This window comes from Diceros bicornis, chromosome 37 (assembly GCF_020826845.1).
Source record: "Diceros bicornis minor isolate mBicDic1 chromosome 37, mDicBic1.mat.cur, whole genome shotgun sequence".
Taxonomy (NCBI): Eukaryota; Metazoa; Chordata; class Mammalia; order Perissodactyla; family Rhinocerotidae; genus Diceros; species Diceros bicornis.
Window position 1 is genome coordinate 24,833,434 of NC_080776.1, and position 17,494 is coordinate 24,850,927.

Consider the following 17,494-nt stretch of genomic DNA (forward strand, 5'->3'; position numbering starts at 1 on the left):
GATGTGCCAATAACTGATGTCTGGCTTTCAAAGAATGTCATGGAAAGGCCTGAGCAAGGCAAGACTATTCAACTACCAAACTTTTCCCTTGTTTACTGGTGCGTTCCCCTATTAGCGTGAGGCTCGGGCCTAACGGTTGACTCATCCCCTCTCCTTTCCTCCCCAGAGCATCCCCCAAACGGCCTGTTTGTTCCATTTTGTTTGTTCCTCGTGCACTCAGTCCTGGCCATCTGTGTTTAGCTGTTCCATCCTCACTCCTCTGGGCTCGTCTGAAGCAGACGTAAGAAGTCTGCCCAGACCCCAGGACAGCCAGCCTGGAGGCAGCCCTGCAGCAGGACACCCTGCTCCCTGACTGACTGGCTTTTCCAGCTTCCTTCCATTCCCACCTTGACTCTCCAGTAGGCAACTATTACTCTTGCATTTTACACACTTTATTCCAGCAAAAGTCACTGCTAAGACCCTGTAAGGTTTACAAATGGAATATAAGGGTACTGTTACTGTGGACAAACAGACATTTGGAAAACCAAGAGACATACACTAATGAGGGCCCCACACGGTTCAAAGACAAAAACCTGAGATTCTCCATTTTTAAAGCATGAAAATGGGCCATTTTATGTTCTTAAGAAGTCTGATAGTTTTAAACTCTCATCACCTTGATTTCTGAAACACGTCATTTAGGCTGAACTCACCTAAGCCATGTCTACAGATACTAAAACAGCCATGTTAAAGCCAAAAAAATTAAAATGTCTTGTAGTCCAAAGACTGATGGTTGGACCTCATAAGCTTTGCCCTGGAACAAGTCTTTGGACACAACAGCTGTTCATGTTTTCCCTCCAAAATCAGTTTGCCCCTTTGGGCATGAGTCTAGGGGGAGCCTGGAGTTCTCTCTTTGATCTGAGAGGAGTGTCTCACTGCACATTCATTAATTTTCTCCTCCCTATACTGAGAACCCAATGGAAGTCTAAAAGACAATAGGAAGTGAAAATTATCAATAATCTTTCCTGGTTCACGTTAGCCTAGAATAACAATGTAAATAAGTTTTATTTTTAAAAGAAAGACTTGAAGGGCTGCCAGATTCAGACCACCGTCTTGGGAAACTTCCTGGTGAAATAGTGACTGGTCACAGGGCTTCAGTGAGCATCCAAATACAAGAGGAAACTGATGCCAGTGTAATGTCTGGAAAAACCCTGTTTTGAGAATCTCTTGTGTTCACAGAAGCCGCAGGAGTCAAGCTAGTACGTCCTAGAACCATGGGGTGGAAGGCACCCTAGGAAACATGGTCCATTTTTGTAATAAAGATGTGTGTGTGCACCCATGTGATGCATGAGTGTGTCCTTCGAGATTTCTATAGTGTCTAAAAGCATTTTTAAAGGCATGAACTTTGACATTTTCCAAACCAGTAAGTCATCACTATTGAAATGCCTCCTTGAGCAAAACTGGGGGGATGGGAAGTGTTTATGCCACAATTGTAAATATATGTAAATATGTTCCTCATCAGTTTAATGGTTTCAAAAACAAGAAGAAGGTTTAATCCTTCAGACCCAACACTGTTGATAGGGTGTAAAGTGCTGCCAGAGCTCAGAAGCAGGTATGATTTTCATGAATTTAAAAAACTTTCCTGCATCTACATTTGGAGCATTGACTGGCTCAAAAGATACCAAAGAAACTTTTTGTATTTTTTACTTTATTTTAAATGTAGTTGTGGTTAAGTTTTGGACCCTTTGCTCTTTCAGATCTTGACCAATAGACTTTTTTTTAATAAGATTTTTATACTTCACAATAAAAAATGCCAAATACCCTTTGATGCTCATTATAAACCGAACATTGCAACTGACTTAGATACATCCTCATGCAGCAATAAACACACGGCCTTGGAGATGGCTATTTCTTTTTAACCAGGTAGAGAAAATATTTGGAGCTATTTAATTTACCTCAGCTTGTGGGGTTAAGTTAGTTCTTTAAATTATTGTTAACATAAAGTCATATATTTTCCCCATTATATCATTTTGTGCCAGCCAATGCTATAATTTATGGTGGAACATGGGCAACCAAATACTATATTTCACCAAATTCAAGATCTTAATTTTGTGATGCACTATTATCTTATATTTCACAAAGTAAGACAAAACACTGCCAATAAACCATGACATGCCATCAATTGTAAGTCACATTTCAATTTCAGAAGTGCGCATCTTAGAATCAATAAAATAAGTAAAACATTGGTGAACTTATTTCCTTCACAGCTGTATTGTTGACCCAGTAATGCCTGCTCAAACAAAAATGTGATCATTTCTACGGATTGCTAATTTCTAGAATAAGTAAAAAAGAACGCTACACATTTTGTTAGTTATTTTGGCTCTCTTGTAAGGATTATTTTGTAATCCTTATAATTTAGAAGTCATTTTGTAATATTACAAAAGGTAAATTTTCTGAGTTAGATTTTTGTTGTTTAGAAACTTCAGAGAGTCTTAGCTTTAGTAATAATATGCATAGAAAATATCTATCCGAGGCTTCTTTTTAGCCAAAAATGAGAAGGAGGAGGAGAAAAACGGTGACAAAACCCTAAAATCAAAATTAGCAACTACACAGCACTCTTGAAACTAGCAGTAACAAAGCATGCTACAAAAATGCCTAGCACATTCAATGCTTTTTTAAGGCTGTGATAATCACCGAAAGATTCGTTTAATTGCTTCTCCTTGCCATTTATAGGCAGCAAATGTATCACAGAAAAGTGGGTATGATTCTTTTAGATACTGAGGAAAACAAAAAGTAGGGTGGAATCTTTTTGTGGGGATTTGTTTTGTTTTGTTGAGGAAAATACAAGTATTAACCATGTAAAATGGAATCACGTCATATTGCAAAGCCTGGAATCCTGAGTGGTTAGTAATGATGCTATAGGTCTGCTGATGTCATCAACCTTCATCTCACAGCCTGGGCCTTGCTTTGCAATATACCAAACAGGCCCAGTCCTCATTTGGGGGACAAAGAATCCCTTCAGTAGACTGTCCTCTCATGATGTGCCTGTGTCAAATTCCTGTTAAAGAAGTGTCTATTAAATATGAATTTCAAAATGGGCAAACATTAACATATGCAATGAAACCTCAAGTGTTAAAACTGCTCACTCTTCTTCTCTTTCGTTAGACTACTTAAAATAGCATCACAACCCAGTGAATCTTTTATTCATGGAGGAGGAATAAAGCATAAAGAAGCCAGGAAAAGTATCTAATATTTAATACTAAGAAAGAGATGCATTTCTGTAAACACAAACTGTGTTTCTAATTAATTGGTGCTGCAGAAAATGAGAGGAATTAAACTGCATTCACGTCCACATATAAAAGCTAGTTTTAAAACTTAATTTGCCTGAATTGTCTAGAAAATACATCTTTGCAGAAATAATGCATATTGTGGTAATTGATATTTTGACGCAAAATGTACGTGCAACTACTAAGAATATAGTTACCATATTTTTTAAAAGTTATTTAATAAAGTGATGAGTTGTCACTCCTTTTTTCATCTGCAAAAATACAAATATCATTAAAATGTTTTATCCCCCTGGGGAAAATTTCTAAAATGACTTGATTACAGTGGGAGGAGGGAAGGGAGGTTTTCGGGAGGGAGAAAGACAAACTTTCATCTCCTAATTCTGTTTACACATTTTGAATGTTAACATTTTAAAGTAAATATCCAATTAACTTAATTCAAAAAGAGATCTCAAAAATGGCCTGTGTAGGAGTGTACACACTTACATACGTTCATTGAGCAAATGTGTATTAAGCACCTTCTCCAAGGAAAGCGCTATTTTGACACTGTGTGGCTAGGGATCGATTATGCAGGTCCTTGTTCTTAAAAAAAAGCACATAATTTATATCTTCACCCTGACTGAAACACTAGGTGGGAAATACACACCCATGTGTGTGTACACACACTCATGAAATGGTGAAAGGCCATTCAAGGCCTGGGCTTGAGGGTTATGTACTGATCAGAATGAAGGAGAAAGGGTTAGAGTCATCTCTGTCAAACTACCTGTCGCCCTGAAAGAAACACGAGACCCAACTTCAAGAACACTTTTCTCTCCATCACATGGAACAAGGAGACCTAAGTGTGACAGGTCTAGATTGAAAACACTGTCCTAATTTTGAACCTGTGACTCAGTATTAAAAAACAAAACAAAACAGCCCAGCCAGATTCTTGTTCAAAGATTGTGTTGTTTATATCAACTAAGCACTGTTTAGATAATCTTATCTCTTCTGGACCACACATAAGAGAACCAAAAGCACCCCCAAATCTCACTGTGTAGTTTACTCTTAGTCATTTTCTCCCAATGAAGCACTGAATTTACTAGAAATTTTACATTTCCCACACTCAAAGAGGAGTAAAGCTACGAATGAGTGGGAAACAAGACACACAGATGTCAGTGACCTTGAATTTAGAGTGGAATCTCTCCTGACACATATCTTTGGAGAAATCCTAGTGAGTCCGTTGTGGCTTCTCTCTGAGCTCAAGCACCATGTTGGGAAGCCTGATGGAGGTGACTGAGGGAGGGAGCTGGAGTGGGGAGGAGCCACAGTGTACCCCAGTGCAGATGACAAAGGCTTATCCACGGGCCCGTGATACAGGTCTCAGACAACTTCTTCTGAGCAGAAATCAAATGGGTTACGACTTAAGTTTTCCTCTCCATCCCAAACCCTCACTCCACATCCCTACTTCCACTTTTTTTTAGTTTGATTTGAAAATTATAACATTAAAGGTTTTATAAAATCTTTTTATACAGTCCCTAAGAAGTTAAGTTTAATGGCCCAATGTACCATGAACACCTGAATCGTTCCTCTTAATTTATACCAAGAAGAAGTAATTTGTTCTTCTGTCAATCTTTCCACTGGAAAGGCTACAGAGGTTGAAAAATACATGAATGTCTCTAACATGGACCAATTCCTAAACTTGTTTCCAAAAGCAAACTATTTTAAGTATTTTTCAGTTCTGTACATAGTCCATTTCTTTAACCTTATTACACGTCTATGTGTGTAATAGTTTCACAATTCCTGCATTCACTTGGTTACCTTCTTTCCAGTAACCCCTGATGCCACACATCAGTATGGGTTGTGGCCCTACAAAGGGATGATTGAAAGATGATAGATAGATAGAAAATTGATAGTTGATAGATAAATGTAGATATAGATATAGAGATAGATACATATACATGTATATAGACAGGGAAAGTTTATCAATGAAATTAGGCATTCTAGCAATAGAGAAGATTCCTTCTAGAAACAACTAAAAGAAACAAGAGGCCTCTTCTCTCAAGTGGCCCCAAAGAGATGGGTGTGTGGAATAAGAAGACACCTGGACCCATCTAATTTTATGTGAACACAGACGAGATAGGGTGCACACTCTACAGAAAGGGGAAGATGAGAAACAAACATCATTTTAAAAACTTACAGTGGAAAGAGCAGAATGATGAATACGTACATGATAGCTCACAAAATAACGTGCTGTTGCTTGTGACAATGCAATACACATTGAGAAAGCACAGCTGCTTCTCCACCTAGTGCAATACAGACACAGCTAGGTGCCCAACATACACCTTTTATCGTAATCCACTATGGAGATAGACACTGTAGAGTTATGCTTTCCTCTGCCAGACTGTGGCCAACGCACCAAAAAACACTAAATTGTCCCCATTGTTAGTGGAAACTTTTTGCTTTGGGATCTATACGACAATAATATATCTAAGTGCCCGTGGAATTTTGATTTTGGATATTAGGACCAACATCATTTGCCAAATAGTCTCGAACAAAGCGTATTGACTATCAGTTTCTCACGGACGAACAATCTAAGCTCGGGCTCTGCTGGATGATGGTTACAGGTCTCGCAGAGTTCCACTGCCTGGGCACAAAAGCGAGTAACACTCGTCACTGATTTAACAGAAACTGTGCACACACTAGGGCTCAGGCACAGAGACAGTGGGATGACAGACTGAGCCAGGGCGTGTGGTCAGGGAATTAGGACCAGAACTTCCCAGGGGTCACTTCCAAACTCATGTATTTCATGAGTTCCAATCTGGTTTATCTTATGTTCTTCTAAGCAATTTTTTATTAGATTAAATTACTGAGTGGATGAAACCCTACTCTTTGCAGCATCACAGACCACAAATCAACTCTAGTCCCAACATGAAGCACAGGGGAAATGACTAACAGATACGTGATTCCTGGCTATAGCCCCAGAAGTAACTCCCATCTGATTTTCTCTAAGAGCCCGGTGACAGGCAACGTAAGTCACAATTTACAACTTGGAATATGCAGAATAAGACCATGTTGGGCCACGCAGAGCAGATTTGGAACTTTCCCTATAGAAGTCATGCCTAGCCTGAGAATTAGAACCCAGGCAGATCACCTAGAATCAAGACTTCAGCGGGCTTAAAGTGTTTGGAAGAATACTCTCTTAGTGCCATTAATGGATCTAATATTTTCACAACTCACCAGTGTCACTTCCAGCCAACGGTTCTGTGCTCACCATTAGATTGATGGTTGAACTAGAAGCTGACCTTGCTGGTTGTGGAGGCGGAGGCAGAGTTTTCTCTATAAAAGAAAAATATATGCAGCCAGTAGGTAACTCAGAAATTGAAGGGCTTAGGAATCCTTAAGGACTGAGGCAAGCTTGCCTTTCTGGATTAATGTCTTATATAAGAGCGAGCCATTGAAACACAGAGACCCAAGAAGTCTCTACATACACCATCTGATGTCTACAAGCTGAATTCATCTCTTAACTATCAAATCGAGGATATGCCTGAAATTTTGAACAAATTCTCTCATCTCCCATTTAACTTCTGTTGCTGCCATCCAAGAAAATAGAAGCCTGGGGTTGGATGTGTCTTTGGACTCATATCTTCATGGGCCTAGTCCTTGGTGACTGATGGGATTCCCTTTCCTCAATATGGTTCCTTGATCTGCATAACATTGGCCCAAAGAGAAGAGGATGTGAGCCTCCCTTTCCACATCCCAGGAGCAGCAGGGGTCAAGAAGAATGGGAGGCGGAATCCAGAAGAACTTAGACAGGAGAGGCGGATGGCATGAGTAATTAAGAGAGACTGGAAAAGCATGCAAGGGCAGGCCTCAGTGAGGTGGAGGAGAGGGGGTGGACAACAGATGGTAGAGGGCAGAGCCTGAGCCTGGTGGGACCAGGGGAGGGAAATGTTGATGCCCTTTCTGCAGTGGCTGTGAATGTCCCAGGGCCCCTAGGGTGATGAGACTTCCTGGACTCCTCGCTTACTCCCTAAGGAGCCAGTGACTCCATGGTATGTTTTGTTCACTGAACATGGAAACGTGCTTCTGACACACGATCATCGTGGACAGTCAAGACCCCCAGCCAGATTACCAGGGCATATTTCTTTTTCCCAGAGAAGGGGCTGCACTCAGGCTGAAGGGATCTGGTTTCCTCCATAGAGTAGCCCAGGACCCCAAGGGCAGGACAATAGTTCACAAGACATCCCATTTTCCTTTGGTAATTTATAAAGTTGGGTGCAACCAAAAACACCCAGGATTTTGTTTTAACCTCGTTGCTATTTCAGAACAGATTCAATGAATAAGAATTGTTCCCTTTATGTCCCATTTGATACTCCAAGAAGAGATCAGGTACTGACTTTTCTTTAACCGACCATGTACTTACTTGTACTGAAACTTCCTTGGTAGGTGGCTTTGACCTGAGACCTCAGGTAGCAGATCACTGTGACATGGTAGGTCTGCCCGGCGAGCAGGCCCCCGATGACTCGGTCTGTGACCGTGAGGTTCTGCTTCAGAACCAGGGACTGATCGTGGGCCGAGGTGACAGTGAGGTCATAGTAATAGGGACTGGGCGGTTCAGGCCTCTCCCAGTGGAGTTTGGCGCTGTTCTCTGTAATCTCAGACACCTGGACCTCTCGGGATGCCTTAACTGGAAGATAGATCAAAGCAGAGTGAGGAGAGAGTGGAGACGAAAAATAAAACCCTAAATAACTGTAACATAGAAGCAAGAGATGTAACCTGAGATGTATCAATAGAAAGGTGATCTGAAATTTAGGCGAGGCAAGGAACTAATTTCTTGTTCAAGCTCCTGAGCAACATTGGTCCCGTAACCCACCAGCATACAAGAAGTGTGAAATTCACAGTAGTTAAAAATCTCATTATTCATCAGCAAGGAACATAACTACCTTTTTTTTCCCTATTGAAAATCTCTCCATTTAAGGAGATACTTTGAAAATACAGGTTCCAGTGTGCTAATCTAAAGTGAAGTGTCCAATGCAAAATGAGCCCATAACTTAAAATATATTATGTCATGAAACTTTAGGGCGTGACACGAAATTCTTTTAAAGGAATCTCTGTTTTCTCTCTGTTCATAAAATGAAGAAAATTTCCATTGTTTCGTGAGCACATACATTCTGCCTTCACCTTTATAAACAGTTTGTGATCCACTATGGTACCTTCTAGCATCTTTGAGGAAAAAAAATGACACACTCTGGGTCTCATTAAGCCCGCCCTCCCCTTATATCTAACTCGATCTGGAAGGATTTTCTCACTTATATCTAACTCGATCTGGAAGGATTTTCTCACTTATATCTAACTCGATCTGGAAGGATTTTCTCACTTATATCTAACTCGATCTGGAAGGATTTTCTCATGGACAGTACGAGCACGTGGTTCAGTCTGTAGGGGAGGACGATCATCCAGGTTCCCACTTTCCCCACATTTTGGTTAAACTAAACACCCCGATATTGCCACAGTGCAGAGCATGGGGCCTCTTTTCTATGCGTATATGCTTCATAGCAGGGACAAAGTTTGTAATTACAAAGCTCCCTCCAGATCTTCTGGAGTCAGATTCGAAGGGAGGCAGGTCTGGCTCCAGAACCCAAGTGTAGAAACAGCCTCTCATTGCCTAAGAGTTAAGGACAGGCTTTTTCTTTCTCTCTCTTACTCCCGAAATGGGATCTGAAACCCTACTTCTACTCAGATCCCATCCCTTTAGCTTAAGACAACTGGATTTTCAGGAGAAGTGGGCCATGCCCCCGGCTGACATCCCAGAGAGAATGAGAAGCTGCCCTGACCCCAAAGCAAGGTTCGGAGCACAGGGTGGGGAGTGAGAGAAGGGAGGCGGAAGGGAGCGTGAGACTCATTTCACGAGCCCTTTATATGGAACTCGCCAGCCTCCCAAAGGGTCGTACGACGAAGACTGCTTTCTAATATAGAAAAAAAACAATGTTTTGACAATTCCATGCTCTGATCAGCACCTTTTAAAATACATCATCTAGATGTGCAAATCTCACATCAATGGCTGTATTTTGATTGCTTTGTAAACAGGCTTTGAGGGACATGCCCTGGACCCAGTAAATGCGGATGTCACAAGTCGGCAGCCCGAATGGCGGCTTTCTTACCCACGAGATTCGCAGTGGCTGGCTTGGTGGCGGCCAGTCTGGCTGCCTGGGGCCTGGGGGCCTCAGGCTTTGGGGCCACAGGTTTGGCAGCAGCAAGGGGCCTTACAGCTGCTGGCTTTGCTGCTGTAGGCTTCACAGCCACTGCAGGTTTCACTGTGGCCGTCTTCATGGCCTCCAGCTTGGCAGCCACAGGCCTTGCAGCCACAGGTCTCGCAGCAGCCTGCTTTGCAATGGCCTGCTTTGCAACGGCCGGTTTTGCAACAGCTGGCCTTGAGGCCGGGAGGTTTACCACAGATACTGGTTTTGTGGTGGTGGTCACTGGTTCTGTGGTGGTCACTGGCTTCGTTGTGGTCACTGGTTTGGATGTAGGCCTTGAAGTAACATTATTTGGAACATTTCTGTTAAAACAAATATTGTTTCAACCATACATATTTTTGCCTGCTATCTGAAATAGACAAAGACGTAACCCCATGAACTATGCAAAATTGGCTGTTTTAGCAAAACGCATGCAGTAGTTCTTATATCTTCTGTATAGTAGTGCATGTATTAAATTCCTTCTTTTCAGTATCTGTGCCACAGAAAAGATATTGAACAGCAGTAAAACAATAGAATCATTAGAAATGAAGCCCATAATGTTCTATAGATACATCCGACTTTTTATTTTCAATTTATAAAATAAAAGCAGAAAGAGAGTAAAGAGACAATAATATTATAATAATTATTAATATTATTGATAACAAAATAATACTTGAGCAATAGTCTAATTATAAAAATTAACCAACTGAAACATATACACCAAAAATTAAATAAAATCAGTTAGTAGCTACTCTCATGATAAGAAAGTATCCCCTCCAGCCATGTTGAGCTAGAAAATTAAAAAGTCAGTGTATACTGTTTCACTTCCAGGGCTCATTGTATATTTTTGTTTGGATTAATTTGAGTGTGTGTGATTGTTTTTTATACTTTCTTGATCTATTTTGAATCCCAAAAGAGAATAGCAATGTAATGTAATCAAGCAGACACAAGGGGACAGATCCAGCCTTTGTCCATTTCTTGCCCTGAGATGAACATTCATTATTTTATAGATATATCATGCTACATGTCATATGCAGTATATTTTCAAGTTGATTTCATAAAACTGCAAATACTAGGTTACCTTGTTCTTTCTGTTCTCCTAAAGACAAGGTTGAGCCAACTTTAGGGAATGTTCCAGAGAAATAATAAAGATAATTGAAGGCTAGAAAAAGAGAATCTGTGAACCTAGATTAAGCAAGACTAGCATCACAGTACCAAAAAACTGTCACGGCTGCCTTACTAATGATTCTCAATCTAGTAGGCGAGATTTGGAACATTCTCTCTGAAGACAAAGGCAAGAGCCAAAGGACTTAAGGGTGAGAGAGAGAAGGGTGTGCAGTAGGAAGAGATGAGCTCTCTTTCCCCACCTTGGAGGTCAGCCAGAAGTAAGCCGGATATTCATTTTTCAAGGACAATTTGAACTCGCATCATCTGGGTGCAATGGTCAGAATGCTTACCTCCCCCAAAGCATGACAAACTGTGGCATTCTCTTGAGGGGCACTGATTGCTGGCACATTGCCTGAGCTCAGTTCCTGCCACCATGTCCCTCCCGCCTAACCCTCTGTCACAGGGCCACACTGCCCTCCTCTCTGCTCCTGCAGTTGGCACCAAAGATGGAGTTGGGCATAAGGCCACTGAGCACGTGCCAGGCAGCCAGCATCACCATGGGTACCACATCCCACCCATCTCCCAACCCTCTCCTTAGTCTTCCTAGTACCACATGCATGTTGCCTCCTATTGTTACTACCATCACCTGTGTTATTACAGCATCAATCATTTTAAGAAGATTTGAAGTCCATTTTTTTGCTTAATGTATCCAATCCTTCTATATAAAATCATTTCACACCAGATATGGTAGAACATTTGGACATATGGCCCAAATTACCCACCCTTTCTGTACCAATGCCTTTTATAATGTGATGTGGCAAGTCCTCCCACCAAGTCTAGTTCTCCACCCTTGAATCTAACTAGGCTGGTCTTTGGACAAGCTTTGGCCAATATAATATGGCAGAAGTAACAGCGTGCTGGTTCTAGCCTAGGCCTCAAGAGACCCTGCACACTTCTTCTTTCTCTCACGGAACCCTGCACAGTCACCTTGTGGACAAAGCCAGGCTTTCCTACCAGAGAATGAGAGGCCACATGGGGCAGAGGTGAACCATACGGTTGAGACCACCCTAGACTACCAGTCCACAGCTGACCAGCAGCTGACCACAAACACATAAGATCCCAGAAGAACTGCCCAGCTGAACCCAAGCAAAAATTGCTAACCCACAGAATTGCAAATTAAATAAATAGTTGTTGTTTTAAGCCACTAAGTTTCAAGCAATTTGTTATGCAGCAAAAGCTAACAGATACAGCAGATTCTTCAAAAAGTATGCCCCACATGACCTTTCAGAAATCATGTTTTCTGGATTTCAACGCCCTCACCCCATAAAGTTAGGCATTGGTTGGAGGACCTCTATGTCCCCTCCAGCACTGTAATTTTTGAGACAATTATTATAATCACTTACATTTGTTTGTGACCAAACTTGACAAGATTCTTTGCTGGTTGGTCCCCTTGGAACCAATCACATTGTTTCCTGATATCTGGGGACAAGTAAAAAGCATTTTCACCTAGAGAGAAACAGAGGAAAAATATTTTAAGTGCATGTGAGTCACTTGCAAATTAAAATCAATTTGCTAATGAGTTAAATGGATCACATAGTAGGTAACTATAAATATTTGCTGAATTAATTAATTCTTCCAGACAAGCTAAATCCAGTGATTTTAAACATTAAGTATAATGGTACTTGATTTACAAAACATTTTAAGCCAATATCTTCTGTTTGGCAATATTTGGATGATTAGGTTAAAGATAATAATTACTCAATGTGAGGGGGAAGACAGGAATAGAAGAAAAATCAAGTGCAGATTTTTAGCAAGTATCTAAGCTCTTGAACACCAAATTATAATCAAATTAGTTTTAATATTTTCTCAATGCTATGTTTAACAAACTTTTGTTTTAAATCTTCTGAACACAGTGACAATGGCCCCTGGGTGAACTTGTTAGCTTACCCTTGCTTCACATTTTTTCCCTAAAATGTTTGGGGGACAGGCCATCACAAATGTGAATACTGTTTTCTTAGACTTCATCTGTCCCTTGAATAATAAACTCTCCATATACACATGTTTATTTATACTTTATATATCTCCCTTATTTGTTAGCTACTTTCCTGTGCCAACTCTGGGCCATGCACTGTACCAGGCTCTGGGGAACACAGTAGTGAATGATATACCTCTTCAAGGACCATACTGGGACCACAGACCCATAAATGAATGACCAATGGGCCATGTAATAGATGCAGAATGTATAGCATCCAGAGTAATGATGAGCAATCTTTGGGAGTGGGGAGCCTCCATGGTGAGCAGGGGCAGCTGGAGATAAGTTTTGAAGATGAATGTGGATTTGCTGCTAAAGCAGAGGTGGAGAGCATTCTGGGGAGAGGGAGCGATAGTGACAAAGGCCCAGAGGTATCCAAAAGTGGGGCTGTGGCTAAGTCTAGATCAATGCAACTCCTTCTAGAAGCTTCCCCAATGCCCCATTAGGATGCACTTCTCTATGACATGCCAGCATATTGTGTCATGCGTAATAAATGTGCACTTGACTCATTCATCCACCTAGATTGTAAACTCTCAGAGACACAGTGTCCGTGGCTGGGAGGTGCCCAGTCAAATTTGGTTGAATAGATGAGTGAACAAGGACAGCAATTTCTGTCTGTGTGTTCACTGCCAACCTTGGCTCCTAAAAGTGTGTGTGGGACACAGTAGGAGTAGAGATATATTTGTTGAATGAATGACAAGACAATGTCAGCACGATTGTTGTCTTTTCCATGCTGCTGTCCCCCATCCCTGATAGCCCAAGGATGCGGGCTGGCAGAAAGCCACAGCCAGGGCCCACACTGTCCGATGCAGGACTTACTGCTGACAAAGGATGGCAACAGCCTCCCGAAGCGCATCAGAGGCTCCTCGTTGAGCTCGGTCGGCTTATCCACTAGTTTGAAGAAGACATCATTTGGCTCACTGGCAAAGCTATACACCTCCTTGACATTCACCTTCCTGCCAATGCCCAGAATCACGAAGAAATAGCCCTTGCATTTGGCCTGCAAGATGACTCTCTGGGCCTCCTCCAGCTGCTCCTTCTGCACCTCACCCGTCAGCATCAGAACCATGATTTTCAGGTCCCGTGGGTTGGGTGCGCTTTCAAAGACGTTCTCTATGGTGTAGTCAATGGCGCTGCCCAAAGCCCTGGTCCCCTGCAGCTGTGTCATTCTGCTGCCTAGGAAGTTCACCAGCTTCTCCTTGGAGCCATAGTCAGTCAGGGAGAATTCCACCTTCACGGGCGGCACACTGGCATTCCCCACGGACTCATAGGGCGCGTGCTGCACCACTGCCACTCGTGCAAAGTGCTGGGAGGCCTTAGGGTCGGGGCTCATGTCCAGCTGTCTGACCAGGTACCCTATGTACTTCTTCATCTCATTGAACTGGAAAGGAGTGGTGGACTCAGAGCTATCTAAGAGGAAAGCCATGTCGATGTCCACACTGCTGCCTGCTGCTCTCCTGTCCCTGAAGGAAGGCCTCCAGCTGCCAAATCCACAGGATGGGTCAATGTTGCAGATGTCTAGAAAGAAGCATGGTAGCCCATTTATTCTGTAACTCCTACAGCAAGATATTGCCCATCAATCTGCTGAGAGTCTGGGGTAATTAAAATTGTCACATAATATAGAAACCCATTTATATCATACTGAATTATTGTCACCAGATTTCAGTTTTCATCACTTAATACTTACTAGATGAAACAAATCGGTAAGCTAAAATCCTCTTGGTATACTATGGCATTGGCATTTAAAAAACAAAAGAGAAAGTACCTCATTCTTTGCCACTCTTTGAAGAAATATATTCTAGAAAGTCACAAAGCCAGGTAATTAAATTCTACACTCCTAGGTCAATATGTAAGCAGAGCCCACTTTCTCCTCTATTACATATAAAACTACTCATTCCTCCATCAGAGAGAAGCTCTGTTTTGAGGAGTCACTTTAAATATGGAAACTACTTATGTAGTATTTACACTGGTCAATACAAAGCTTTATGAATCTTCATGCAGCTCAAGCTCTTTATACAAATGATGATTATTCACTCAAATGTCACTCTATAGACAGCATGTTTCGCAATTGCCGCTGGACAGATTTTCTTGTCAGAGAAGCACCTTACCCAAGCAAACGTGACAAGTCAGGACGTTCCTCAAGAAGTCTGCGAGGTCTCCCCTAGTGGGCAGGACAAGCGCATGTCCCACCGCTGTGTTATTGATCTGGGTTAAACAAAAGGAAATGCTTGATAGGAGTGTCCCTGACAAGGAAGTATTTGAAAATATAGCTGAGGAATAAATTAGAGTCACATCAATAAAATATATTTTCCAATAGGCAATATCTTCTCATTTTTTTGGAAGGGAGAGTAGAAGGGGAGGCACTGAGTTTAATAGGAAAACATAGATTTCCTTCTGATGTGATGAGCTGGAGTTTAAATCCCACTCCTGCACTTTCTACTGGACCTGACAGAAAATTATTTAACCTCTCTGGGGTTCAGTTTCCTGAGCTGCAAAATGGGGATAATGGTCAATTCCCAAAGGAGTTATTTGAAGGATTAAATTAGATAATGTGTATAAGGGCCTGGTATAGCCTCTAGCAAATAGCGGGACCTAAATATTATCGTCATTTTCAGCAATAATAATAGCAACTGACAAATGTGAGCTCCACCCCTTCTCCACTCCCCCAGGTCTAGAAATGGATTTAATGACAAAGCAAGTAATGAAATCACTTCTAGAAGATTCAAAATGTCCTGCTTATCACAGAGCCTCGCACCCCATCACTAATTATTAGTGAACAATTAAATTTAATTAGTGAATGAATAATTGACTTTTCGAACTTACTGAAACTATGCTGCTAAGAAACGGGTGTGGTTCTGGGTCACTCAGCCCGCACAAGGGGAGATGGATGTAAATGAACCCCTTACAAGAGCATGTGGCTGGAAGCCTATGCTGGATTCCCAAGCCCAGAGCTCTGTTTTCAAATTGGCCCGTGGTTTGGCAGAATAAACCCTGAGAGATGGCGGCAATGACCCAACCATCGCTTGCCAACATAGGCAGTGAGAAAACCATAGAACATCCAGTTTGGAAGGAAAGACGTTAGAGACCATCTCAGCCCCACCTCATCTTTTGCAGGTGAGAAATCTAAGACACAGAGTGGTTAAGTGACATGACCACATTACTTTCAGTGACTTAAAACTAGAAAGTGAGTGGACTGGAACGGGAGGTGAGGCCTCTTCACCACTGGTCCTGGTCTCACTCATCCCCTTCGTGCCCATCACCCACTCGTCTTGAAAAGTGCCACAAAAATTGGCACTGAGTCAATATTAATTGATTAATTAATCAATTGTTATATATATTATTATAATAAGTAAACAAGTTATTTAAGCAAATGACAGGGAGCACTTGGCCACTTCATAGGCTGACCCTTGGATGTCAGCCTGGCTGAAGAAAGGTTTGATTAAGGGTGCAGACTGGAGTGCTAGAGTCACTGATGTTTGGGGGACTCACTAGGAGACTGTAGGTCTCCTAGGTCAGCCCTGGGAGATTCTCTTCCTACATGTGGGAAGGGACGTATGTCACAGGCATTTGAATGTCAATCTAATACCAGAGCCATAAGGCTGTTCTGGAAATCTCACTAGAGAAGTTCTCAGTCAACCAGCCTTATTTAGGACTTTTAGAAACTATGGGGCATGAATCCATCAAGGAGGGCACAGATGTGCCTAAGAATCTTCTCAGAGCCCAAGAAGAAGAGAAGGCGATGTCAACAAAGCTGATAAAACACAGACCTGCAAAGCGTTGACCAGTTGCGGGTCCAGCTGTCTCGTGAGGAATAAGGGTGTGATCCCTGCATCTGAAAGCTTTAGCACAGCCTCTCTGAGCTGTGGGGACGCCCTCGTGGGTTTATCGCTGAAGAAAACGGCCACTTTCCTCATCAGGAAACCGTTCCTCACTCGCTTAAACGTGTTTCTGGCCACGAAGGACATGGCGGTTTCCAGACTCTGTTGCTTGGATGTCAGAGCCACCTGAAGGTTCTTAATCCTCTCCAGGAGGACGGACTTCTTCCTGGAGTCAGCAAACCGGATCTCCGTGGTCACCTCGTTGTTATAGCTGACCACAGCCACGCGGGCCCCCCGAGGGCAGTTACTCTCAGCAATGGTCAAGTTGCCCACAATATTCAAGAGCACATCCTTCATCAGGCTAAACGTGTCTTGGGTGACCCCCTCGGAGGTGTCTAAAGCAAAGGCCAGTTCCGTGGGGAAGACAGGGCATTCCAGGGGTCCTGCAGGAAGTGGTGAGTTTTCAAAGACAAATTTTACTTACTGGAAAAGGAGTCTTCGTTCTTCAGAAGAAAGTGAAACTGCTGAAATTAACTTACCATAACAGCAAGCTATAAAAGAAACAAAGAGAAGAGTGAAAGACATGTCTGCCATGTGAGAATTTCAAATGCAAAAACGTGAATGGCATAGACAGAAGAAAATCATGTACTTACGACATTTATCTTTGATGCTTTGGACGAGGGCACATTGCTGTAAAAGGAAAGGAAAGAAGATGTAAGGAGAGCAGACAGAAGGCTTACACGGCAATGATTCGGGCTGCACACATGTAACTTACATCAACTGAGTCGCCTCTGTTGCCTTTGAGACCCTGTAAAACAAGGAAGGAGAGGCTGAGAAGCACCATAGACACGCGGGATGTGGAGCATAAAGGAACAGTCCTTGGCACCCAGAAACATGGCAGAGGAAGCAAAGGGGGACCTTGGCTGACCTTGATCCTTGATCATCTTTAGGCTCTCCCTATCAATTTGACTTTATGTTCAAAGAGCAGAAGAGAAAAGACTTTGAGGATAAAAGTATTTCTTTCCCCTGCAAGATAAATAGCTTCACACCCTGAAAACCTGG

General features: G+C 42.2%; 1 protein-coding gene across 1 annotated transcript in view; it reads right to left on the reverse strand.

Moving 5' to 3' along the window:
• COL6A3 (collagen type VI alpha 3 chain) overlaps nucleotides 1–17,494 on the reverse strand; it is a 67,462-nt gene that overhangs the window by 2,739 nt on the left and 47,229 nt on the right. Inside the window, exons 32-41 of the mRNA XM_058533281.1 lie at nucleotides 17,208–17,240; nucleotides 17,086–17,122; nucleotides 16,972–16,983; nucleotides 16,382–16,875; nucleotides 14,723–14,819; nucleotides 13,434–14,132; nucleotides 11,986–12,088; nucleotides 9,401–9,798; nucleotides 7,663–7,926; nucleotides 6,477–6,575 (exon numbers count right to left, since the gene is read on the reverse strand). Of these exons, the coding sequence (XP_058389264.1) occupies nucleotides 6,477–6,575; nucleotides 7,663–7,926; nucleotides 9,401–9,798; nucleotides 11,986–12,088; nucleotides 13,434–14,132; nucleotides 14,723–14,819; nucleotides 16,382–16,875; nucleotides 16,972–16,983; nucleotides 17,086–17,122; nucleotides 17,208–17,240 (2,236 nt within the window). The remainder of the gene's footprint in view (nucleotides 1–6,476; nucleotides 6,576–7,662; nucleotides 7,927–9,400; nucleotides 9,799–11,985; nucleotides 12,089–13,433; nucleotides 14,133–14,722; nucleotides 14,820–16,381; nucleotides 16,876–16,971; nucleotides 16,984–17,085; nucleotides 17,123–17,207; nucleotides 17,241–17,494) is intronic.